The sequence below is a fragment of the Rutilus rutilus genome (genome assembly GCF_951802725.1).
Source record: "Rutilus rutilus genome assembly, chromosome: 12".
Classification (NCBI taxonomy): domain Eukaryota; kingdom Metazoa; phylum Chordata; class Actinopteri; order Cypriniformes; family Leuciscidae; genus Rutilus; species Rutilus rutilus.
In genome coordinates, this window is record NC_140217.1 from 10,206,288 (window position 1) to 10,232,051 (window position 25,764).

General features: G+C 38.9%; 1 protein-coding gene across 3 annotated transcripts; it reads right to left on the bottom strand.

Moving 5' to 3' along the window:
* Window positions 1-3,003: 3,003 nt before the first annotated feature.
* On the bottom strand, window positions 3,004-25,066 carry adam23a (ADAM metallopeptidase domain 23a). Of its 3 annotated transcripts, XR_014629353.1 has the most exons (27): window positions 24,709-25,066; window positions 23,771-23,994; window positions 23,164-23,240; window positions 19,925-19,988; window positions 19,757-19,839; window positions 19,361-19,424; window positions 18,483-18,555; window positions 18,308-18,393; window positions 18,145-18,210; window positions 17,871-17,939; window positions 17,610-17,776; window positions 16,599-16,683; window positions 16,378-16,465; window positions 16,210-16,261; window positions 15,999-16,098; window positions 15,022-15,093; window positions 14,845-14,931; window positions 14,650-14,730; window positions 12,913-12,963; window positions 12,749-12,812; window positions 12,484-12,589; window positions 11,152-11,271; window positions 10,883-11,051; window positions 8,337-8,448; window positions 6,997-7,087; window positions 5,066-5,256; window positions 3,004-4,412 (listed from the first exon to the last, which is right to left on the bottom strand). XR_014629353.1 is itself a non-coding variant. In XM_084425014.1 (26 exons), exons 1-26 carry the CDS (start codon window positions 24,785-24,787, stop codon window positions 4,367-4,369), a joined length of 2,376 nt encoding a protein of 791 aa, XP_084281140.1. In that variant the 5' UTR covers window positions 24,788-25,066; the 3' UTR covers window positions 3,009-4,366. The 3 variants fall into 3 exon arrangements, 2 of the variants coding, with proteins under 2 accessions (XP_084281140.1, XP_084281139.1); XM_084425014.1 differs by lacking the exon at window positions 5,066-5,256 and having other exon boundaries at window positions 3,009-4,412; XM_084425013.1 differs by lacking the exon at window positions 5,066-5,256 and having other exon boundaries at window positions 3,009-4,412; window positions 14,845-15,093.
* Window positions 25,067-25,764: the final 698 nt, after the last annotated feature.

Sequence of the window (25,764 nt, forward strand, 5' to 3'; positions counted from 1 at the left end):
CAGAGTGTGTTAAAGATATAAAAGATTGGATGACGCGTAATTTTCTTTTATTAAATCCAGACAAGACAGAGGTAGCCTACTACTTATCGGTTCAAAAAACCGCCCACAAAACCTTTCACAATACAACTTTAACATCGTAGGATGTCCTGTTACTTTATCCTCTACAGTAAAAGACCTGGGTATTATACTCGATTGCAACCTGTCTTTCGAAAATCATATTTCATGTTACAAAAACAGCCTTTTTCCACCTTAGAAACATTGCTAAGCTACGTAATATGCTATCAGTTTCTGATGCAGAAAAGTTAGTTCATGCATTCATGACCTCGAGACTAGATTACTGTAATGCTTTATTAGCTGGTTGTCCTGCATCCTCAATAAACAAGCTACAGTTAGTCCAAAATGCCGCCGCTAGAGTTCTTACTAGATCAAGAAAATATGATCATATAACACCGATTTTATCATCACTGCATTGGTTACCTATAAAGTTCCGTATTAATTACAAGGTATTGCTACTGACTTATAAAGCCCTAAACGGCTTAGCTCCAGTCTATTTAACGGATCTTCTATCGCCCTATAATCCATCGCGCTCTTTAAGATCACTAAATTCAAGGCTTTTGGTCATACCTAGGATATCCAGAACCACCAAAGGAGGGAGAGCATTTTCACATTTAGCCCCAAAACTCTGGAATAGTCTTCCTGATACTGTTCGTTGCTCAGACTCGCTCTCCCAGTTTAAAACTAGATTAAAGTCGCATCTCTTCAGCCAGGCATTCATATAATATTTTTAATCTTACAGTTCAAACTACAATCCGGCCTCTAGTTCATAAATGCCAGAGGAGAACTGGCCCCTGACTGAGCCTGGGTTCTCCCAAGGTTTTTTTCTCTCTCCATTGGGTCACCTGATGGAGTTTTAGGACACCATTAGGTCACTTGATGGAGTTTTTCGGTTCCTTGCCACTGTTGCCTTTGGCTTGCTCAGTTGGGGATATTTTGGGGATATTTAATTTGATTTTATCAATCAATAAATTCCACTAGAAACAAACCTTGTTGTATTATTTTAATTTAATACTGTGAAGCTGCTTTGATACAATCTGTATTGTGAAAAGCGCTATACAAATATACTTGACTTGACTTGACAATGACAGGTACGGTTAGGGATCAGTGTTTGGTGTAGGCAATCAGTACTGTGATTCACATGACCAATAAAATCTTTAGAATCGGCTGCAGGGCGGGATTTCCGCTGAAGTAGTTTGGGGGGGAAAACGCTTGCATTTTAGGAATGCGTGGTTGAACTTTATTTTAATGAAGTTCCAGCTCGCGTGTGTAAGACATTGCACATTTGTTCGCTTCATTTCACCGCAGATTCTTTTGTAAACAAGACACAGGTCAAGGCTGGTTGCAGACAGAATGATATTAAAAAAACTATGCTGTGCCTTCTATATTGGATCCGACAGGAGTGGTGCAACACACTTATGTGAGTAAAATGTATTTTATTTGTGCTTACTTGCATTGTTACAGATCGTTTGATGTCTACTGTGATATCTACATGATTAACGATAACTTACCACGGTGTCACAGGCTGGAGTATCCTTTGTATTTGAGGTGCTGTCGGTTCATTGTCCTGCGATTCGTGATCAGACTCTGGGTCGAATTTGTATGGGCAAATCATTGCGTTTGCCATTTTTTCACATTGGAAGTTTTCAAAACAATTCCCCACATGAACTGACGGGGGTCGAAACTCATTATAATATGCAAAACTGTTATCCAATCATAGCAGTGGGTGTTTACTTCCAAGTCTTCAATGCACATAAAAACCGAGCATTTCAGGAGCTAGTCGCTAAACCAGGGTATTAAATAGCCTATTACTTATTCATTATGTTGTTTTTGAATGTAAAAACCATGCAAACGTCATAAGTTGACCTTAGACAACAGTATAAACATTTTTTAAAAAGCCAGTTCATGACCCCTTTAACATGGTTACTTATATGTTGTCGCATTACTGTTGAGTCCATATCGGAAAAGTCTGTTTGCAAAGCCTGCGCCGAAATTGCCACTGATTTACCAAAGAATCCACAGTGAAATGTACCGAATACAAACAAATAATGCTCAACTAAGACATTCATATTGTTGAAAATAAATAACCACATTCCTAGCATTAAAGGGATAGTTCGGCCAAAAATGATATTTAACCCATGATTTACTCACCCTCAAGCCGTTCGAGATGCATATGTCAATCTTTTTTCAGACGAACACATTTTCAGTTATTTTTGAAAATGTCTTAGATCTTTCAGTGGTTATAGTGTGAAGCTATGGGGTCCACCTCTTTCAAGTCCCAAAATGTGCATGCATCCTTCACAAAAGTAATCCATCCGGCTTCCGGGTGCGCGTTCACGGAGATGGATGCTGGCGTATGACGTAGGACGTAGCGTAGGAAGCGGCGTGACGTAGAACGAACGTGACAGCGCAGCCAGCGAGCAGAGCAAAACAAAACTCTACGTTCATTCTACGTCACGACGCTTCCTACGCTACGTCCTACGTCATACGCCAGCATCCATCTCCGTGAACGCGCACCCGGAAGCCGGATGGATTACTTTTATTACTGATTACTGATTACAGTTATTACAATAACTGAAAATGTGTTCGTCTGAAAAAAGATTGACATATGCATCTCGAACGGCTTGAGGGTGAGTAAATCATGGGTTAAATATCATTTTTGGCCAAACTATCCCTTTAAGATCCTTTGGAAGGTAATGTTATTTTTAGTCCAGTGATCCCTGCTCTTCTCTCCTCGTCATCTCACTAACAAGCCAGTGGACAGGGCCAAAGTAGCAATGATGAAGTAGGCGTAGGCACATTCCACACGTCGTAAAAGTTTACTAACAAAAATGACTTTAAATGTACAGCATTCGGAACTGATAACATGTATTTGGTGTCAATTCTCATTCTTCATGATCAAAATTTTGGGATTGTACAGAACAAAATTAAGATCACAAAGAGGAAAGTTTTTTGTCAAGTTCTTTATTAGTGTTATTTGTTGTTTTGGCAATATTTCCATGGGAACATGAGATGGCTGTAAAAGGGCTCAGGGTTTAGATGATGAGTTCAAAAACCTGATGGTGCAGATCAATGATGGTATAGAAAAACACTCTTATTTCTCTTATTTCAGTGACATTTACCAAAATTAGAGCTCCCTCTACTGCAATAGCCCCATTCTATTAATAATAATAATTCATATCACAAGTGCCTCAATTATGCCGTCCCACACAGATGACAATGACATTTTAATTTTCAGAAGCTGAGATTTTCATAGAAACATTCATTTTAAGTAATCAGAAGCTTATTATAATGTCAAACATAGATGGCCGAGCATATAAAAGACTGCCTTATTAATAATCCGCTAGCTTGAGATCAATTTCATTGTTTGTCTCAGTTGAGAATTCTTTACCAAACCATAGGGTTTGTGCAATGTTTCCCCTTTGCATAGTAAGTAAATGTTAACTGTTTTTCCTTTGACATGCAGATACCTTGAAAAGCGCAGCAGGCTGTGTGGGCTCCGCCCCCAGTGCAATTACATCATGCAGCTCTCTGATTGGCCAGTGATGGCATTCAGGTCAGGGCAGATCTACAAGGCCCAGCCAGTTAAAAGTTTTTTAAGGGGAACAGTAATTGACGTCATTATGCATATATGACAGTGGTGATTTCATCATGCAGCTGTATACGCTGCTAGCCTAATGGATTGATTTTTTTTTACTTTTTCATTTGGGTTTCTTTGTTTCATTAATACTACAGAAAGTGCCTGCAATATAACATGCTGAAATAACAAAAAGAAAAACTGTAAAGTTATGCCTTGAAATGTTTGTCCGAAGAAGATATGGGTCCCTCTGATAGGACGTAGTCATTTAGCCCATCGAAACACTCATGGTGTGTTCCCCACCTACTGGAAGTTCAAATCATTTGTCTTTTTTCAATTAACAAATATGTAGGTCTTACACTGGTGTCCCTCCTCTGCCATGCGAGGTCCACAGCTGAAGCTGGTCATGCCTGGGTCGGAACCGGAGATTGGGGCGTGTAAATCGGAAGTCATGCCCCAATGAGTGGTACCATCCACTACCAGTTATCAGGGTTGCTAAACGGCTCGAGACCAGAGGGCAAAGAAATGGGGGCAGCGCTGGAGAAGCAGTTCTACGTGACTTTGGATTAAAAATGTTTGATCATTAAGTCTCTTTCTTCTCTCGCTTTCTGTCCTTTTTTATTCAAGTAACGCCAACGCTGTCGGCAACGGCGTCAGCAGCAGGAGAAGGTACAGTCCAGCGGGTTCTGACAGAACCCAGGGGCACACTAGGCAAGGATGCAGTTCTCTTAGCCTTTAGATGGCACTGGCGTTAGGGTCATATCGTCTTTTCTTGACATTTCTTGGTGATGAGGACAAACAGGACAAAACAAACGAGAGGGGGGTTAGTGCAGGCAATGCCAGATACATCAACATACAATTTGCTGCCCATCTGACTGCCTTAACCCGCAGCAACCACGTGGTTTTAGTCTCATCAGCTACTTAATCAAATCAAATCATTTATCAAAAGCTACCCGTAACATTTTAGTTTGACTCCTAATGCCGTTGGGTTGCGGCGGGTAAAAACGTCTGTCCTTCGCAGCGGCAAGGAGAGACACAGAGTGTCCCTCCGTAGACTGCGGGTGAGTATGTGTTAGAAAGACAACAAAGGATGCGGAAAAAGAACATTACCTCCTGGGAGAAAAACACGGACATAGACATAGAGAACAGCAAGAAAGAGTTGTACAACATCGAGGGTCAGAAAAGGACATCACACCCACAACATGAACGACGACGATACCACCAGGAACAACAAGAAAGGCAACAAGAACTGCAACAACACCAACAACGACAGGGGTTTGACACAACCTCCCCGTAGCGTGGCTTGATGTGGGGCATCCCAGCAGTTTAACATGCACCTGTCCATAGAGAGGTTACGTGGGAGACGCCACTATCGCTGTGTAGGGGGGGTGACTGGGGTAGCATGCAGGTGCAGTGCAGCGCGTGTGTCTGTACCAGGTCTCTGTGAAGCAGGCAGTAAAGGCAGCGGTGCCGGGCGAGTCCGGGTGGGGGGTGAGGGCTCTTGGTCTGTTCTAGGTTTTCAGGGGGCCCAGGGCCTTCCGGGAGATAAGAGGGCGTGGCAGCCAGCCATGGCACAAAGGCTGCCTACGACACAACCTCCACCCCTCTCCGCTCAAACTCTCACCCTTTCAGACAACGGAGGGGGGATTGAGAGAGAGATCACGGCGAGGAGAGCGGGTCAGAAAGTCGTCATCCCTTCCCACCCCGTCCCGCCCCAACAACCCACCCCGTTTCTCAAAGCAAGGAAAACAACAAACATCCCTCCCTTCCCTTCACTTGAGGTGAGCCCAGCCTTTGTGCGATGCTCTGATAGCACTCCGCTTTAGCTCTGGCGTGGTGCCAGTCCGCATGCAAACTTTAAATGGGCTCAGTCAAGATGCTATGTGCAAACGAGCATGCTGCGGTGAGTTAAGTCCTCTTGGATAACCTCAAGATCTTAAAGCTAGCTTCCCAGAACTTCCTCCTAGTTGGGTCTAGGCTGGCCATTAGAAAGGTTTTACATGTCCGCAGACAAACAGTTGCTAATCTACATTCAGATTCTGTTTTTGAACCAAATGCACCCGTAAAGTTACGCTAACAGCATGTTTGATGTTACACACATTTACTCGAATATTTAAAGCTACACTATGTAACTTTTAAAACGTTACTTGCAGAGGAACATTGTTTTGGTAATTACGCGAGTTGTGCTTCGGCTACGCTATTCTGCACGGTTTAATCTGATGGCTTGAGGCCAATAAATTAACCAATAAATACCAAAAGAAAAAATATTTTGAGCAGCTTACAACAAAGTTGTATTTGGTTTTAGAGATTGGCACTGTTACCAAGATAAACTTTGTTAAATCAATGTACAGCGAATGTGATGCTGCGCAAACTAAACGTATTTCTGAAAAGCCAAGCTGGTGTTGATTTGTGTTTAAGTGCGGGCACCGTCACTTTCATTTTTTGTTACGAGCACACCTTCCACTACATATAGTAGTAGCCTGACCTTCTATATATTACTTATGGATATGATGTAAACAAGCACAGACGAATGACGTAACTATACAGTTTCCCGTGAAATCCAGTCCTTCATTTTGAACAAAATAAAAGTTGTTACATAGTGTAGCTTTAAGTAATCATACAAGGTTACTTTCTCCAACAATTCCCACCTTACTACACAGATTGGTCATGGCATTACTGATATTGTAAACATTTGAAATGTTAGCATGTAATTACAAAAAAAAAGGCTACACATCATTCTTCTCTTTTATATTTTATATTATATATCATTCATAACTGTCATTAAACATCTTGCTCAGTATCCATTTTATCATTTTGCTCGCATGCATGTCAAGCGATAGGCCAGTCTGCACGAGGTTCTGCTACAGTCTACAGAGCGCTAAACCAATTAGATTACGTCTTGACGTAGACTAAAGCTGTTTTTTTGTTGTTTTTGTTTTTTTACATATGTAGCCAGATCATTTTTGAATTGGTTGTTAAGAGCTAAACATCTAGCTAGCAAATGAGGTAAAGTCGTGTGTAAAGATATTAGCATACTTAAGAAAATGTTACGTTTAAACAACTTGCAGGATGTTAAAATGGCATATATTGTTACAGAAAAGTCAAATTACACTTAGCGTCCCTTAGGATTAACATTTTATCATAGCATATAGCTCATAATTGAAGACTTTAAATGATGACCTAGTTTTAGTATCTGTTGTCTGTAGCAGAAGCCCAGGCCCTTGTGTGTGAATGTGAGCGTGTAGTGGTAAGTGTTGTGTGCATGTGCATGTGTGTGTGTGTGTGAGTGTGTGTGTGTATGTTTAAGTGTTAGTGAGCCTGTTCCAGGCTGGCAGGCAATAGGAAGCATGCGGTGCAGCTCTTACTTAAATCCCCATCCCGTCCCCCCCAGCACTATGGCTGCCATCAGGATGGCCCCTGCGATGGAGCCTATGATAAGGTTGGTGGCGCTAGGACCTGTAGAAGGGCATGATGGGAGAGAAACATGACGTAAGCTACAGGGGGCACCTGCTCAGCATGCAGGATACACACATCAAATGCTGGACTTCACTTATGTTATACACTCTTTTAGTCATGTGATTACTGTGTGACAGGAAAAGCTTGGGAATCCGTAGGGTATATAATGCTCAACTAACTTACCATTAATAGTGTGTGTGTGGGATGTTATTGGATGTGGGTATGGAGAATTTAGGGGCTGCAGATTTTGGCACAGAGAGGCACAAGTTGGTTTATCAGGTAAGATCTTAAAGCACTGAGGTGTTTTGAGCTACGCTACCAACGCAGGACTGACGAAAAAAAATGCACAGACGCGCACACACACAGACGCACAAAGAAACACTAACCTACAAACACACTCATGGTAAACTTTCACCCACTCACGCACACATCGGACCTAGTTAGAATGGAATATTTAGCTCAGCTCAGAAAGTGGGCCAGTTCTGAGGGGATTTTGTGTCAGTTAAAAATGCCATCTTATGTCAACGTCAGTCCAAGTCATCTCATGTTTTTCCACCTTCCTCGGTTGTTCTTCGTTCTTGATCCTCGCTTTGAATCTTTTGTTCTATGTAAATGCCCCACATGGACCAGAGAGTGAAGCGCCACAACACTCCATTAACACAGGGTGATAGTAAAAATATCCATGATAATAGCAGCCAGGGGAGAGGAGAAAATAAGTGATAGACCAATCAATCAGTCCAATTACACGACAAAAATTACAAGGCACCATCACATTCAACACAACGGACAAAGCCACTGGGAGAACACGTACACACAACCGCACGTACACAGGGGATCACAGGATCTCCCTCTTGCTGGGGGAGTGGCATTAAAGGGTTAAGAGGTGCTTACTCTATTCCCCACCCTGTGCCTCCAAAAATCACCCCCAGGGCCAGAATGGTCCCTGCCACTGCCCCTATCAGCCTGTTTGTGGCCACGCTCACTGTGCAGAGGAAATAGGGGTGATTCAGCAGAGAAAATGTCACTCAAGGCCCCATTAAAAAATTGTTTTACACGTACTAGTCTTTGCAAAAGTCTTGTGAGTGGGAAAAGTCACAATATCAAGATGGGCACCTACAAAAAAGCAGTGATCCTTGGAAATGGCTTTGAAGTGGATTTTGGAGATAAATTGTGTATGCAATTGAGGACTAGTCTGTAAGTTTTGTGTATGTTAATGGGAAGATTTTTATGTTAAGGAGAGGTCACGAACCCTTGGGACCCGGGTCCTCGATGACAGGCGGCTCTTTCGGGGGGTCGTGCATGCTGCAGTCTGTTCCTGCCCAGGTAGAATCACAGGTGCAGGTTGCTTCATTATTGCACACCTGAAACATGATACACAGTAGGAAAAAAATGTCAGTATGCTCTACTGTGGTGTAAGCCCGGAGTTAATATTTATAGAATAGCCAGTTTTTAATAATAGTGAATAAAAACAAATAAGCATATAATTTTGTAAGAGTTTCTACATTTTCATCTCTCTTTCCTACAATTTGTACTTGTGCTGAATCTTTTATAAATATAATCTTTTATATTTTATACACCTAACTAAAAATAAATCATATTATAGCTATGTTCACAAACCACTATAATTTGAACAGAAAAGCAAGTACTGTATGTGTGTTTTGGCATGGCAGCCAGTTTAAATAATAAATGACCATTGCATTACCTAATGCAGTAAAAAATAAGTTTTCTTCAAATTCTGAATGGATTATATATCGCCTGCCTAGAAAGTACGTAAAACCACTTTCTTTATAATCACTAAAAAGCTGTCACTCTCAATTCATCACGATCTCACAAAGTTCCGCGAATCAATTAAGCTGACTGCAAAATTAATCTCTTATTTAGCCTACATAATGTTTACACTTTGCTTGTTATAAGTTCATTTATTACAAGAGGATTTGCGAGTGTGCAGAACTGGACTGGACAAAAACGCCTGCGTTTTGAACAGTGAGTGGATTCTAACATAAACACGTCTGATTGGCCATTGCATTCAAGAAGTCAACAGATATGTTGACAAAGTACATTGAAATTCTTGGAGAGGCTGCTCACTGCAGACCTAATGGGTGGAGCTTGATGTTCTGCTCCCCCTTGCTGGAAGTAATGGGTGGAGCTAGATGATCAAACCACACCCTAATCCTACCCATAACCCTATCGTTAAACGTAACTCCACCCATTAGGTCCACAGAGGACCGGAGCTGGATGTCATTTGGCTCTGCAGTGAGCACCACTTGAATTTTTGACGCTCTCGTCTCAAGGGAGCAATCACCAAATCAGTTTCAACAATATGCTATTATTACAGAGAAAACTGATTCTAGACCAGTAGTTATGGGCAGCTTTCCCTTCTAAAATATTTAGAAGCAGCAACAGTACATGGTTTTAGTGAGAAAATTCCTTTTACGCCTTCCCCAGCCTTACAAACGTTCCGCCTATGAGTATTAACATTTTCTTTTGTTCATGTCTTACTAACCCAAAACTGTTGAATGGCAGTGTAGCTTCCATTATATTTTTGGAAGGTCAATTGCAAGCGGATTGCCATATTTGAAAGGCCTTGGCATTGAAAAGTTCAAAAACCCCATGCTTAAGTGATTTCAGCAGTTTCCTCTCACCAAAATGCAGGACATGTCAACAAACTCCCGACGTCAGCAAATCCCAAAACACTACAGGCAGAGAATGTGTCTGATTTGCTATTTTACTGACTGACAATAAGAGGCAACCCAAAAAAATGTTAAGCACTTTTATGCATAATTGAAATAAAAATCAGCCCCCTTCTTACAGATTTTGGATACCCATGACAATGTCTTATTTTTAGTTGTCGTGGAATAGATTAGAATTCCTCTGGATATAAATTGAATGCATGGGATGAATTAAATCCCTGTCGTTAACATTCTGGATTAAATTTGTAAGTGGATTTGAGTGGATTTCTGGCTTTAGTGGGTGGGAATTCAAACAGGATTATTTTCAAGGGTGACTGTTTGGGCTGTCATGGTACCAGAAATTTCAGTTGCCTGTACCAATTTCGGTACCAGAGCAAAAACGGTTGAATTAAGTACTTTAAAAAAGTTTGTCCCGTTTTGTCTCGTACCTTGGTTATCGCTGTCAATCTTTGCAGTTTCTGATTCAATCACGCATTTAAACAGTTGTCACTGCAGTGTATTTAGGAGCATAAAAAACTAAACTTGTCTTCAGATTGTGAATGGTTAATGAACAGAAAACAAGAGAAGAGCCCTCCCTTTATAATCACTTAGGCTGTCAATCTCAAAAGAAAAAGAAAAGTGCAAGCTCACCGAATTCTTCGCTCTCGTGAAGACTTTTATAAACTTATAATAATAGAAAAAAAGTCTTAATTGTACAATGAATCTGTTTGCACTTTGCTGGTTATAACAAAAAGATTTGCGAGTGTGCAGCTTGCGTTGAACAAAATCTTTTTTGCAATGTTAAGCAGATTCGGACTGACTAGCACCTCTGATAGGGCATTGCGTTCACACGCTAAACAGAAATTATTGTGATTGGCTAACAAACACGCTGTAAATAAAATACTTTGACGCTCAGAGAGCGCTCAAACAAACACGAACAAGAGTGTTTGAAAGCAGAGTCTATTAGCGGGTACCAAGTACTCAGCACTACCGAAACTGCAGAAATACTGGTTCCTTCAACTAAAAAAAAAAAAAACCCGACTGATACCAGTACGTTTGACAACCCTAGTGACCGTGGTGTGAGATAAGTCCAAGCAGCAGTGAGTATCAGATGGTGATCACTCACGCCGTGAGAAGAGCAGACTCGGCCACTGGGGCCAGACGGACAGGCTGTGAGATTCAGGGAAGAGATGGGAAGACATTTCCGCTCAAGGCACATCATAGAGGGGCCGCACGGCATACCGTCTTCCACATACCCTAGATCAGTGTCATCATCCAACAGCACATGTCCCCCGCTACAGAAGAAGAAGACACAGAAAATGTCAAAAGACGTTTTTCAGGAGATTCGCCCTGATTATTTAGTGCGAAAAGATTTGCAGAGATCCAGGAACAGACCTACAGTCCACCAGTCGCCCCTGATGGTTAAAGGTGGTGGGAGTAACGTCACCTTTCAGAGTCCCGATCCTTGGGATTCTCCCAATATTAGAGCACAGCAGGTACCCGCAGAACACATCGCTGTAAATCCACAGGATTTGGAAAGTATTAGAGATGATGATGTGATCTTGTCTAGACGGTAACCCATATTCTGCAAATTTCATGTGGGATTTTTTCCGTATTTATTGGCAAACATTTGCTGCTGTTTTAATTTCCTTACACCCACGTAGATCAAGTTGTTGCAGATATTTTCAGTAAACATATCATATTAGTATCTATATCAATAAAACAAGGTGCTTAACTCAAATAAATACCAATGCCAATCACTGGTAATGGCAAAGATGGGGTTAATCTGTGATCAATTAAATTCATCACATTTTATTATTCTAAAAACAAAACAAAAAACAAAAAAAACAACAAAAAAACAGCAAAAAAACAGCAATTGTCATATCTCGTTGAATTTGCAAAAAAACAAGTCTTGGCGTTAACGTTTGTACAAATGGCAGTGTTTCACTGGTTTATGATATTTTATATTTTAGCATTGATACTAGTTAAATTCCATCAAACAAAGTCTGCAAATTACATCATGATTGGATTCAATTTATAAATTAATATTTAGCCCTACTTCTAACATTACCGCATCAGAACAGCATTAACATTACCTGGTTTACATACATAAAACTTAAAGGGATATTTCACCGAAAAATGAAAATTAACCCATGATTTACTCACCCTCAAGCCTTCCTAAGTGTGTATTACTTTCTTCTTTCAGATGAATATAATCAGTTATATTAAAAAAATGGCCTGGCTCTTCCAAGCTTTATAATGGCAGTGAATGTAGGATGAGATTTTGAAGCCCAAAAAAGTGCATCCATCCATGATAAAAGTAAATCCATACGGCTCCGGGGGGTTAATAAAGGCCTTCTGAAGCGAAGTCATGCGTTTGAGTAAGAAAAATATCCATATTTAAAACTTTATCAACTAAAATAACTAGCTTAACTCCGATTGTATTCGTTTGAAAGAAGAAAGTCATATACACCAAGGAAGGCTTGAGGGTGAGTAAATCATGGGGTAATTTTCACTTTTAGGTGAACTATCCCTTTAAGAAGACACAAAGTTCTCAATGCTTTCCATCATTTTCAGCAGGTTTAAAGAGTGTGAAAGGCATTTATTGCAAAGCACATGCCTGAGAACTTTGCAGAACAAGAGTTACCATCTAGACTTACTTGACCTGGTTTTGTACCATGGTGCCACATATTCCCACTCTCCAAATAATTGGGGGAACTGACTCACTGTTTGCTGCAGGGCACCCATTTATCTCCATCTCTCCCACAATTCCCTTTTTCTGTCCCCTCTGTATTTAACTTCTCATAGCAGTGCTTCTCTGACCCTACAGTCTCTGAGAGAAGAGAAACAGACAGAAAGAATGCAATTAGGAAAAAGAGGAACCACAAGAAAGCATGTATTGAAAGGCAGAGCAGGTGGTTTGCAGCTTTTTTAGTGTTTTCTTTGGCAAGAACAGTTGAGTAAGTACTCTGAAAGCATCAGTTTCACTTACTTGAACCCCAGATGTATTTACACTGACTGTCCCGGGTCTTGCATTCACCACTGTAACAGCGGCCCTGGAATAGTAGAAAATAAAGTGTGGAGGGTTTGATCAAAAACAGCCTATATTTTGTTCTGCCATTCTTTCTGAATTGCTTTATATAGATGTTCTCTGACCTGATTGAGCTGACACGAGTAGCCATCTTGCTTATGAAGATTAGGGGGGCACTGTAAGAATAACAAAGATCTTTAAAAGATATTTAAATATATATATATTATTGAAGTATTTTTGCAATAAAAATGAATAAATAAGATACCCAGTATTTTTACTATTTTGTTCAGCATTATTCAAGTTTTAGTATTTCCTGATGATACTAAATGTGATTTACTTGAACAAAATGTAGTTTGTGTGTCCAGTAACTACAGCCTTGGTGGGAAGATTGTGAAACAGGTTATGTAATAGTACTTGACAAAATGAGAGACAACTGACAACTGCACTATCAAAGTTAATCTTTCAGCCCTGCACATTTTTTTACAAGTGTTAAACTGCAGGCGGGCTGTCATTTAGTGAACAACATGCCTTCTGTTGTGGCAGTTATGGCGAATAGAGGGGCTTGAGTATGACATCATTATCACTAGCTATGTTTCCATCCAAAGTTGCAAATTTAACTTATGTGCAAATTTTTTATATCGCATAAACATTTGCAAATGAAGCACTGTTTCTATCCCATGTCTATCCCAAAATACTTCCTGGGAAATTGCCGCAAAATATCTACAATAAAAATGGAAATTGCTGCAATTGGGGAAGCCACTGTGGCTCTTTTTTCTTATGTACATCATAAATGACTTGCGTCTCAGAGGTGTGATCAGTGTTTTAGTGTAGACAATCAGTACAGTGACATGACCAATTCAATCTTTAGAATTAGCTGCAGGGCGGGATTTCCGCTGAACTGGTTTTGGGAAAAAAAATCACGTGTCTCGGAGCGTGCAGATGAAACGCAATAAATGCTGTCATGTTATCTATCTTGCATTCGAATACCTGGGTTTTGGGATTGTAATCATGTGAGACTCCACATTTTTAAACAGAATTAAACCAAATCATTTTGGTGACAGACTTTGACTCTTTCATTTCTGAATGATCAAACCAACATTTGAGATGCTATGCGATGAAATTGGTCACAATGGTTTGTCCAGTTATCCAATCACATCCACTGTTGAGGCATGGAAAAGTGATTTTTTTTGTTTGCGCATTGAAGGATTTATTCGGTAAATGTGTTTCCATCGTAGTTCATTCAATTATTTTTCTGATACAAATATAATCCAAAAAAAACAAGTTTTTTATGCATATTTTAGGAACTTATGTGCACCTTGGCATTTCCATCCAGATTTTTTTATACGATATCCCAAAATGCACTTAAAAATAGGTGGATGAAACATAGCTATTGTGATTTCCATGTAGATCCTGATGCATCTTCGGAATAATTTGTGGCTCATTTTCAGGAAAACTGTGCCAGTTGTGTCCTATTGTGTAACCATGACTTACGATAAGTATTATTTACAGGAAAAATCAGATATGGGATATTTCATAGAATTAACTTTCACTTTAATTTATTTATTTGTGTAATGCATTTTTAATTGTGTAAATTTAATTTTTTAAATGTTTTTGTTCCATGGGAATATCATAAAATTTGCTTATTCATCACCATTACATTTTAATGGTATATACAGAAATTGAGCTTTTATTGAAAATAAAATATGCTTTTAATGTGTAGTTTTATTTATATAAAAAAAATATTAAGCACTTGTCCTTCTCTTTCTGTTTGGAAATGTTTTAATATATCTAAAGTCATATATAAATAATTGACATCATATAAAGAACATAAAAAATGGTGTTTAAAAAAATAAGAGCAAAACCTGTCCCGAGTCTCCTGAACAAGTCTCTGATATGTCACAATCATTTACAGCATATCGACAGCTGTATCCCCGCGGGTAGAACTGAAAAAGGGACAGAGATTGAGAGAAACAGCTGATCAGTGCATTGTAAGACACTCAATAGTTGAGGTTGGTGGAAGTCATGATGAATGGTGAGGCAAAAGTGAAGTGTCTTACTAGGCATGTGCCGTTGCAGCAGGGGCCGTCACTGCAGTGCGCTCCATTAGACAAAGAACATTTTTTACAGCAGTCTTTATAGCACTCCTGCACAACCAGAGAAAAACATGTGCGCACAGACCAAAAATAGCAAAACATGAAATTATAAAAAAAATGAAATTTAAAAAAAGTGCTTACCATTCGGGCTCCACAGTCACACTCCTCTCCCACTTCCACGTAACCATTCCCGCATTCTGTAGCCTCAAAGAGCTGCCGACACAAAGCACAAGATTTATCCAGCATCATGTCCAATGATTTTGCTTGAACTTGATTTTTGCTTTAAGTTTGCTGTCAATGACAATCAGTTACAAAACATGTAAGAACTGATGACATTTGGTGTCACTGAGGTAAAACCTGCTTCAATGTTTCAACTTCAGCTTTCTGTTGAAAACCTATTTTTTGTGGGTTGCGGGTACATGAACAGAACAAACAGAGAAAGGCAAGTAGATCCAAAAATAGATTAGTAGGAGTGTAGGATCCAAAAATAGAGCAAAACTGTAACATACATTATTAAAAAGAAGTGCACGCCAAGACAGCAGGATTTTAAAAGAGAGTAACGTTTGGAGCAGAGGTATGGAAGCTTGTTTCTGCCGTTTAAACTCGCAATTGAGAGAGAAAAAAAGTCAGAATTGTGAATTATAAACTCGGAATTGCAAGAAACAAAGTCAAAATTGTGAGAAAAAAGTCAGAGTTGAGAGATAAATTAGCATTTTTTTTTTTTTATTCTATGGCGGAAACAAGTTTCTATACAAAAGCGATGCAGTGTTTATTCATTTATTAGCTGAAAAAAATAGAAGCTGAGATGTTAAAATTATTTTACTGAAAAAGTGCTTTGAAAAAATATAAAACAATTTTTTGGATTATTTTTTTCCCTGACAATTAACGGGGGAAAAAATGTAATGAAAAAACAATGAAAACTGCATGACGAGATGGTGATTGTAAGCGTCAAGCTAACTTTGTGGAAAAACAGGCCGTTGATATTCACTCAAGGTCTTGTGCAGTTCTTTTTATTTATGCACTGCACATTTGCGGTCATGTGTGTGCAGGTGAAGTGTTGTGTTTTTATTTTATTTTACATGTTTTTGTATGTTGTCCAAACTATTCTTCAAGCCTACCTTGTTGGGTTTGTTAAACAGACATGAAGCGCCGCCTCTTAGAAGGAAGTTCCTGTAGTCAGAGATGCTGCATTTGGAAAACCTGCGTGGGTGTTGCACTCTATGGAGGAGAACAGGGGAAAATAAACCTACACGAATCAAGAACTAGAAGCTAAAATGCCCGGAAGGTAGTCGGGAGAGGCTATAGAATAATGTGTGTGTTTAACGATACCCAGTGTCTTCCATTATACATCCCACCCATGAATCCATGCAGCCGCACTCCTCTGAGAGAACACAAGAGTGAGCGAGAAAGTCTGTGAGTTCACTTTAAATCCTAAACTCATAGAGTGAACAAATAAGAAATGCAGTAGTTTGACACCAGGTGGTGAAACAGACTTACTCCTCCTGATCACAGGATCCCATTGGATACCAAGATTCTGTGCTAAACTCTGAGAGAGAGACATAGCCATTGTCCATGTGCTGCCAAACTGAAAAAGAGAAACAGATACAGCAGTGCACGACTCCAAAAGTAACGTCACTTCATTTGTCATTTGAAATTGCTGAAAGGTTTAACTTTAAAATGCCCTGTCTACCTAGAATGCTGTGTGTGCCCAACCTCACCTCATTAACACCGATTCCTCTTCCTTTGGAGCAGACACCACTAATATATGCAACACTGCTCCGGCCATAATGAAATGTCACATTCCTGCAAGAAGAAAGAGATTTTTTTTTTATTATCTTTATGTCACGTGTTCCCTTTTTCTGTAAATGCAGTACCAAACAAAGGTTTTCAGCCTCATTCATTCTTTGGAAACTGTGCCATTTGTGCCAGGGATATATTATTATTATTATTACTAACCCTAAACCAAACAGTAATGTGCTATTTTATTTTTAACCCCAATTCTGAGATTGAATAGATCAAAGATTGAATTCTGAGATAAAAGGACAATAATAATGGCTTGTTTTTTTTAACCTAATATCATTGCACTTTTGCTTTAATGTAAAAAACTGATCACTACAATGTTTTCCCAAAACAGATGTACTATTGATTTGACAAAACCAATAACGGTAAGCGTAAAAAAAACAAAAAATAAAAAAAAACAGTAGAAAGTAAACATACAGCCCAAAATATATAATGCAAAATATGCATCGTGATATATAGCATTTGACATATACAGTGAAAGCAAAATATTTTATTTTCAATAAAAGTATTTGTTTTTTAATTCAATATAACTTAAATGTAAAATATTGTATTTTCAATAAAAGTAAAAAACATTTATTTTTTTTATTCAATATAACTTATTGAAATGTAATGATGATGAATGGCGATATGCAAATTGGCTGATAGTCAGATAAAAAACAAATATTTAAAAAGAAATGCTTTATTTTAAAAGATATTTTGCATTATATACTAAACAGAGTTAAATAAAATATTGTGACTCTAGTATTCTGTTAGCACACATAAATAGCACCTTTTCCTGAGAATGACCCACACATATTCAGAATTCTACAATATCACAGAACATGAATCATCATCAAACAATGAAAAATTCACAAAAATCTTTGATCTTGTCCTGCAACTCCCACAACTGAACCGAATCCTTGCTGTTACTCTCAAACCAAGCAACTCACGTGAAGAGGTGCACTGCATCGGCGTTAATGTTGATGGTCTGCTGTCGGTACTTTGAAAAATCTCGTAACATTTCCAATGGCTTCACGCTCAGAGGAATCCGGTCCCTGTCAGTCCAAATCTCCACAGCAACCAATACCACACGCGTATTCAGCTGCTCCTTAAAAATCTAAAGGGAATTTGATTTGAATCTTAGATTAAGATGAACACAAAATAAGTGGATATTAGGGTAACATTTTGCAGCAAAAAATTTGGAAACATACAGCATCTACAAAGTTGACCACTGATTTGGCAGAGTTCCTGGTGTGCTTTTTACTCTTATGCCTTTTAAACTGTAAAAACAAGAGATTAAAATAGAAAAGCAGTTTCAAGGTTCTGCAGTACATGAAAAATATGGTAAGATTTGTTATTCAGTGCCCTCTAGTGGATCATTTATGCAGAAATTTGTACTTGAAAAAATGTACTTGTAACAAATTTCCATGCTTTTATTCAGAAATGGATAAAGACATTTTCAGACCATTTTCTGGATAAACTCACCGTGTTGTGGTCGGCGACAATCATTATTTCCAGATACTTCATTTCCTCAAAAACGTTACGTGGCATCTAAGAAAATGATTAGAAAATCCAAATGATACATTGTCGAAGTATGAGGTATGAGCATTGAGGAGCACATGGAAAAGGTTGAGGGTCATTTTCTTACAGCTCTTTTCCTCCTTCTCTTTAACCAAGGCATGCTAGCGAAAATATGTTTTTCCTCTTCTTTTTCCTCAACTGGGTCACCAGCAGCTGAGGGAAACAGACATGAAGGTAACCATGGAGATGAGGGTGGTGATATAATATCTTGCTACATGTCTTTAGGACCTTGGCACACTTACCCCAGTCACCTGGGACAGAGGTCACATGGAGCGATGATGTTCGTCGCAAAGTGTGGGGTCGTGCCTCTGTTTCCTAAAAGGAACAAACATTTTGACATTTGTAGACAAGACTTGTGAATCAAGGCCGTATGTTGTGAACATTGTTTTTTTAAGGATTAAAAAAGATTTCAGTGAATAAAGTAAAAGAAGGGGGTTGTGAAGTAATCGATTTAAAAACTATTTCCAAATAATACTTTAGTTTACACTTTATTTTAAGGTGTCATTGTTACAGTGTAATTATATATTTAAGTACTGAGTAATATTAAGCAACTACATTTACTTACTATAGGGTTAGGGTGTGGTTTAGGGTTGGTTGCATGTAATTGTGCATAATTTACTGTTATTACTACAATAAGTACAGGTAACATATGTAACAAGGACACTGTAAAATAAAGTGTTACCATATTTTATTTTAAAATATGCACACATTTAATCGTACGTCTAATATGTCAAACGCAAAACGTAACTTAGTTTTGAACTTTAAGAATCATGTAAACGATAACATATTTTCAATTCAAAACGATGAAATTTGATTTGAAAAGTTGCGTTTTTCGCATCATTGCATATTACTGTCGGTCGTTTAACATTTCTAATCTAAAACAGTTGTCAAATCATAAATGTTTAGCTACTTAAATCACACCATGCACTCTTTCACTCGCACTCGTTTTCTGTGAACAGTAAGGCCTGCCTTCTTTGATGTGATTGGCCAATCATTGGTTGATTTGATTTGGTCATTTCTAATTATTGAGAGGAACCTTGTCCTCATTAATGTGGTGGTTACGGCCCTGGTGTGAATAATGAATCCCAAAAGACGATAAGATGTAATGATGTGATCTTACCACGGTGTGAGTCAGTTTCAGAGGCTCGATGAGATAGACAAAATTACCATCATCAAACATCCCACTAGAAGAGTGAATCACAGAAAAGAGAGTCAGGGATGTCAATTGGAAAACGGATACAAGGACAGATAAAACCTCAGTGAGTCATATCGCTTATCAAGTGACAAGAAAACCAAGAAGAAAACCACAGCCACGCTTTTACAACCGAACAAACCCTTCTGCTCTTTCCCTTGACTGCTCTCTGTGACACTCAACCACACACTAACATGGTGACATTCAAATCTTTTCATGTGTACCAACTGCCATCTGGCCTCACAGTGGGTCTCCAGGTTAGACTTTCTCTCTTTATCTCACACACATGCTTACATACATACAAACAAAACAAAGGTTTCTTACTGAAGTCCATTGCAGGTGGATAAAGCTACACGGGAGTCTTCTTTTCCTCTCACGTGGCCGTGGTAGTAGCAGTGTTCACCGCCCTAAACAAACGCACATTCATCACTGCTATGTAGTGGTTATTTTCAGGGTTCTGTCTGATATAGGTATGTGCTCTTTGTGTCTTACCCTGGAGAGAACTGGCTTGTCATTCTCATAGTGGATCTCCATATAATCTGAAGAGAGCAGATCACTGAAATAGACGTGTGAGAGAGAATTTAATCTCACATTAATTATCCAACAACTAAATAATAACCTCAGCAAACATTGAGTAATGTTATGGCAAGGTTAATTATGGCACCTGTTCATTTATTATTAATAAGACATCCCAAACAATTTACAACATTATTTGATTCTATTTCAATATCTATTATCTTTAACCAAAACAAAAAACGTATCCTTGCTTAATCTCCCTCTGAAAGCAAAAAAGAATGGCCTCAGTGTAAGGAAAGTTTATTATCCAAAAACTAATTGAACATCTCTTGTAACTGAAAAGCCATTTTGTCCCACAGGACCCCTTTATTTTGTGACTAAAATTGCTGCATCGTCAGAATAAAGAAAAAGCTCCTCCGAACATGCTGCTTTAAGATAATTTATACATAAAAGAAAAAAATAAGGGACCTAAAATACTCCCTTGAGGAACTCCACAAGTAATTGATAATGAGCTGGCCAATACACCTTTAATATCAACTCTCTGGCTTCTGTCTTCAAGATAAGACTGTACCCACCTAATAGCTTTCTCATTGAAATCTATCGCCTTTTAGTTATACAATAAAAATGCATTTTTTGCATTTATAAATGCAGAATGATAACATGGAATTTTCCCCTTAATATTCACACAGCCAAAACGCTTAAAAAATTGATGTTTTGAAGGTTCATAACATTCAGAAATAATGTTTTCATAACGTTTGCAACACGCTCTTAGAACATATTTTTGTTAGCTGGGAAGCTACTGCCTCAGATCCCATGCATCCGTATCAGCTGTTGTGGGCTGTTTGTGGACCCGAAGCTGCATCATGTCATAACTGATTCTGACACACAGGTTTGTTAAGGCATGGTAAATACACAAAAATGCAATAAATATGTATTTGAAATAACAAATTGTGGCTATATTAATGAATATATTAACAACAGCATCAGTAGCTGAAGTCACAGTGAATTTTTTTTTTTTTAAACAAAGCAGTCCTTGAGTCCTTTTATCCCATGATCACAAACATTTCTGTTGTCGCAGCTGGTCCTATTTTTATAACGGTCACAAGCTGAAAATTATTCAGCCTCAATGCATTGTAGCTTGCAAAAAATGGACTTTCACAAACATCATTATCTCACGAAAAGAAAGTAGGCAGCAATAATTGTTCTTTATGAAAAAAAAAGTGTCTAAAAATGTTCTAGAAAAGTGAAAATCATGTGCACATTGGAAGGGATAAAAACACCTTGACTTTTGTTTTATGCACTAAAAACCCAAGACATTTTTAAAATAATAATTTTGTGTTCCACAGGCAAAATTGAAAAACTTCATCCCTTTGAACAGTTAAAAATGTAATCCCTGGCCTTGGCTATTCCTGGTTATTATGAAAATCGAACAGTTTGGCAACTTTTTATCAAATAACCTACCTGGTCATGCTGCTGAATTTTGAATGGAGCATATAACATTTTAATTGTGCAAAAAAACAAAAACAAAATTCGTGTAAAGCCGCCGTCCTGAAGAGTTTAGCTCCAACTTGCCTCAACACACCTGCCTGGAAGTTTCTAGTATGCCTTGTAAGACCTTGATCAGCTGCTTCAGGTGTTTATTTGGGGCTGGAGCTGAACTCTACAGGACAGTGGCACTCCAGGAGCAGGATTGGGCATATGCAGTGGTGTAAAGGAATTTATGCAGAAAAAAAATTCAAATTCTTTCAATATAAGCTGCAATCTTCTGGGACCATCACAACTTTCAAAAAACAGCTGAAGACACCTTTTCTGCAGGCACTTAAGCACTCCAAAACCAAGGCACTTACTACTCTAAAACATCCTTGCTTTTTTCTTTTTTTTCTCAGCTCTAGCTTCCCAGCTTTAAAAAAAAAAGGTCTGCTAACGTTTCTAATATTTTCCGAATGTTTTCTCAATGTTCAAAATGTTTTTTTCTTTTTTTTAGTTATGCGAACGTTAAGGGAACATTCAATTTGATCATTCTTCTAAAATTGTGGGAATGTTACTTTTGAATCTTCTCTAAACATTCAGACACAAGTAGTAACATTTAAAAAAAAAAAACATAAGACGAACGTAAGTTCCTGTCAAGGAAAGTCTGTTCACTCTGCACCATATTTGCAACGCCTCCGTGCAGCTATTTCGGGCATCCAAGACCAAGTCCTATCTATTTGCATTTGGGAATCCTGAAATCTCAAAAACTGCTTGCCGAATTCAAAATTAAATGACATATTTCAAATCAGCAACAAACATTTGACACGAACTGTCCCATAAATGTTGTTTCTTTTGCTCAAATGGCGTTAAAAGAGCTTATTTTTCAGGCTAGACGAGCCAATGCGCATGTGCAGTCCTAAGGTTTCTATGGGAACCGGAGCAGCTGCAGTGACGCAATGATTTTACCTATCAGCGATTGGCTCTTTTATTTAGAAGGCGGGACGTGTTCCGCCATATTGCACGTTGCAGTTTCATAAGTAATAAGAGCAACTGAACATTTGAATGATGTTTAAATAATGTTTTTGTGCTAACATTATAAAAACCAGATAACTTTAATGTTTAATGATGAACTTCAATGTTTTAACTATTAATGATACTGGACAAATGTTTATTTATAACTTTGAGAGAACCTTGTCAGAACATCAGCACAAGTTCTGAGAACGTTAGCTGGTTTGTTTCCTAATCTATCTTTCTACTTTGTATACTATGAATGAATATTGTTAGCTCTATGACAAATCGCTGGTGATGTTCCTCATTTGTAAACAGCCTTGACAAAAGCATCTGTTAAATGAATAAATGTAAATGTAATTACTAGGGTGGCAGTTAATCTCAAATAAAACACCTAGCACCTTATATGCTGTTAACCATAACACTGTGACGACGCAGCATTCAGTTTTTACAGGGAATAGTTTAGATGATTTAAACCACAATGTTCTTAGCTCTTCGACGAATACCTTTAACGTAAAGGTGCTGACAGACAATAAATGGCAGGGAGGAGAGGACCGAATAGGAAAGTGGCACACCATTCACACAAATTTTCGTGATAAGCAAGGAAGAACTTTAGCGAGAGATTTTAGGATTTTAATACAAAAAGGAGAGAATATAGCTGTGTTCAACTGAACACCAGAGCAATACGGTGTTCTTAAAGGCAGACCTGTCTTTTACCAGCAGACACACACACTTACTTGTTCAAAGTGAGGTCCAGAGTGAATGTGGTGCCAAAGGCGTCCAGCTGGAAACTTGCTTGGGCCAGGTGGACATCCTGCGGCCAGGGAGATAAACAGGGGCTCATTAACACTTCACAAAACAAACATATGTTGCTACATCAAATGTGCCGGCAAAGCCTTCAAATGTATGGTAAAATTTCATGTCTGTCTTGCACACACATTAACCCATATGTTCAAAAAGCAAATCTCTGCAAGGGCATCTATAGATAAAACACCTGCTCTAGTCTAGAGCATCATAAATCACACAGCTGTGCTGTATTACAGCAGAAATACTGCATTGGCAAAAGTAAAGTGAGAGTGTGTGCACAATGCAATCCCATAACGTCTGTTCAGTATGGAGAGCGAGGGAGAGAAAACTGCTTCTTTTGCGAAAAGTGCATTAGATCTGTGAGGGAGGGCCTGTGAACCTGGATCAACTCTGAGCATTGGACATGCATACTGCACCATTCCCAGCAGCTGCTAGAGGTATGAAATGAAGCAGCTTCCTTGCTTCACAACTCCTTAGCGCATGAGTGTTGAAGACCTAAATGCGGGGGGGGAGGGCTCTTCATATTTTACATCTCACCTGTCCTTCCCCGGCCTGGTTCCTCGCCCGAGTGTCCAGATCATGATACGTGCTCTCCGAATCCTCATTCAAGTAGTAAATGAGCCGAGAGGGATATGTGACGGTGACCTCATGCTCTTCCGATTTTCTTCCCGTGGAATTGCCCGGTGCCGCTGCTGTCGCTTCTCGCGGGGTCTCAGACACGTGCTGATCCCTGAGATCCTCATTCTGCACGGCGCTGGAAACTGCAGGATAGGAGGAAACTGTTTACTGCTTTACAGTCTTCATCTCGGAGAAGGATCCCGTCAATTATATATGAACGTGTGCCAGCCAGCAGTTGCAGCCCTGTGATGCTGCAGAGAAGCTGCGCACAGATCTCTCTTATGCAGATCTCAGTGTATCGAACGGAGGCACTACGGCTTATAACCAAATAAAACACTGAAATCCGATCACACATTTATGACAGTGGATGAGAGGGCGAGACATGAAACATGTAATGGCAACAGAGACATATTGACAAAACATAACCATATAAAAAAAAATTCTCAACTTTATCAGCTGGACATTTGGATATCTGATATCTGAATTGTAAAGGCATTAGACACGCATCATGTCAGCTAATGATAATCTATTGGCCAAGGTAATCGAATTAAGATTCAGTCCTTATACCACGTCCCCATACAACACCATACTAATGGGGCTGTCAACCCTTAGAGAGGCCTTCAAAAGCTTTTACCCCCCTCTGCAGAGATTGACATGTATAAACGGTCGTAAACACAGTTAAGTAATGGAGGCTGCTCAATCAAAGCCTACACAGAACCTGCGTATTTTGCTGGGAATTCCTGCCGCAACAAAAGGCGTTGGAAAAACAATTTGCGCTAAAACTAACGTACTGTAGAGCAAATATCGAATAATATTATGTAAATTATAAAGTTACGCAAGGTAAAGGTTATACTTACCCGTTGAGATTGAGGCGATAGAAGATGGCACGGAAAGAAATATGCTAGCGAGCAGACACAGATGGAATATCAGACGCATGATTCATATTTGAAGACTAAATAAAATGTCATTAGCGCATCAATTTACATCGAGTCCATTATTATGAGGGCGATTTTAATGCGTATCCCGCGGGAAGTGGGGGAAATCCTTCATGCAGCATCGGAGACTGAGGGGTGGGTAACACGGTTGGGATGCTGAGGGGTGGGGAGGACTGGGAAAAAGGCGAAGGGGTGGTAGCACGGGTGGATGGAAGGCGGTGGCCAAGCAGCTCATATCGTAAGGGAAGCCACTGCGACTGCGCAGTGCATCTTCTGCTGCGCTGACGCGTCATCCATCCTCACTTTGTACACAGAAAATCAGAGATTTACTAATGACTTCTCAATGGTTATAATACATTTAGACAACTAGAATGGTTGCACTCTAGCCCACAACCTACGCCTGAAATAAAAGCTTTGGTCTTTTATATGTTAATAAACAATTAGTTAATACGTTAATTAAAAGTGTATCTACGTCAGACCACATGGACAGACAGATCGTTCAAATGTTTTTGGGAAATACATTTTTTAAATCATTATTTACACACAAATTTTATATTTATTAATTTGCATCATATATTATTATTGCTGCCGGCAACACTTTATTTTGATGGTCCCTTTGAACATTCTGTTGACCACAAGTAACTTTGCAACTACATTTCAACTAACTCTCATTAGAGTATTATAGTAGACTGTCTGCTTAATACCTGCTAACTCTTTATTTTGTCGGTCCTCCAACTGACATTCTACTGACTATAACTTTGCAAGTACATGTCAGCTTATTCTAACCCTAACCCTACCAGTCTACTAATACTCTACTAACACTCTAATGAGAGTTAGTAAACATGTAGGCGTAAACATTATAGTCAACAGAATGTGTTAAAGGGACCATCAAAATAAAGTGAAACCTTGCTGCCTTATATACAGATGTATTTTCCTATTGCAATTATATATTTTTTCTTTACATTTTTTTCTCAGCCC

Bases quoted from the DNA above. Each gene is read 5' to 3' on its own strand.
- adam23a (XM_084425013.1), bottom strand. From the start codon at position 24,787: ATGCGTCTGATATTCCATCTGTGTCTGCTCGCTAGCATATTTCTTTCC. The intron at 16,466-16,598 runs GTGAGGTTGGGC...TCTCTTTTTCAG, and splicing joins GAGGAATCGGTGTTAATGAG to TTTGGCAGCACATGGACAAT. The intron at 8,449-10,882 runs GTGAGTGATCAC...ATCATGTTTCAG, and splicing joins GAGTCTGCTCTTCTCACGGC to GTGTGCAATAATGAAGCAAC.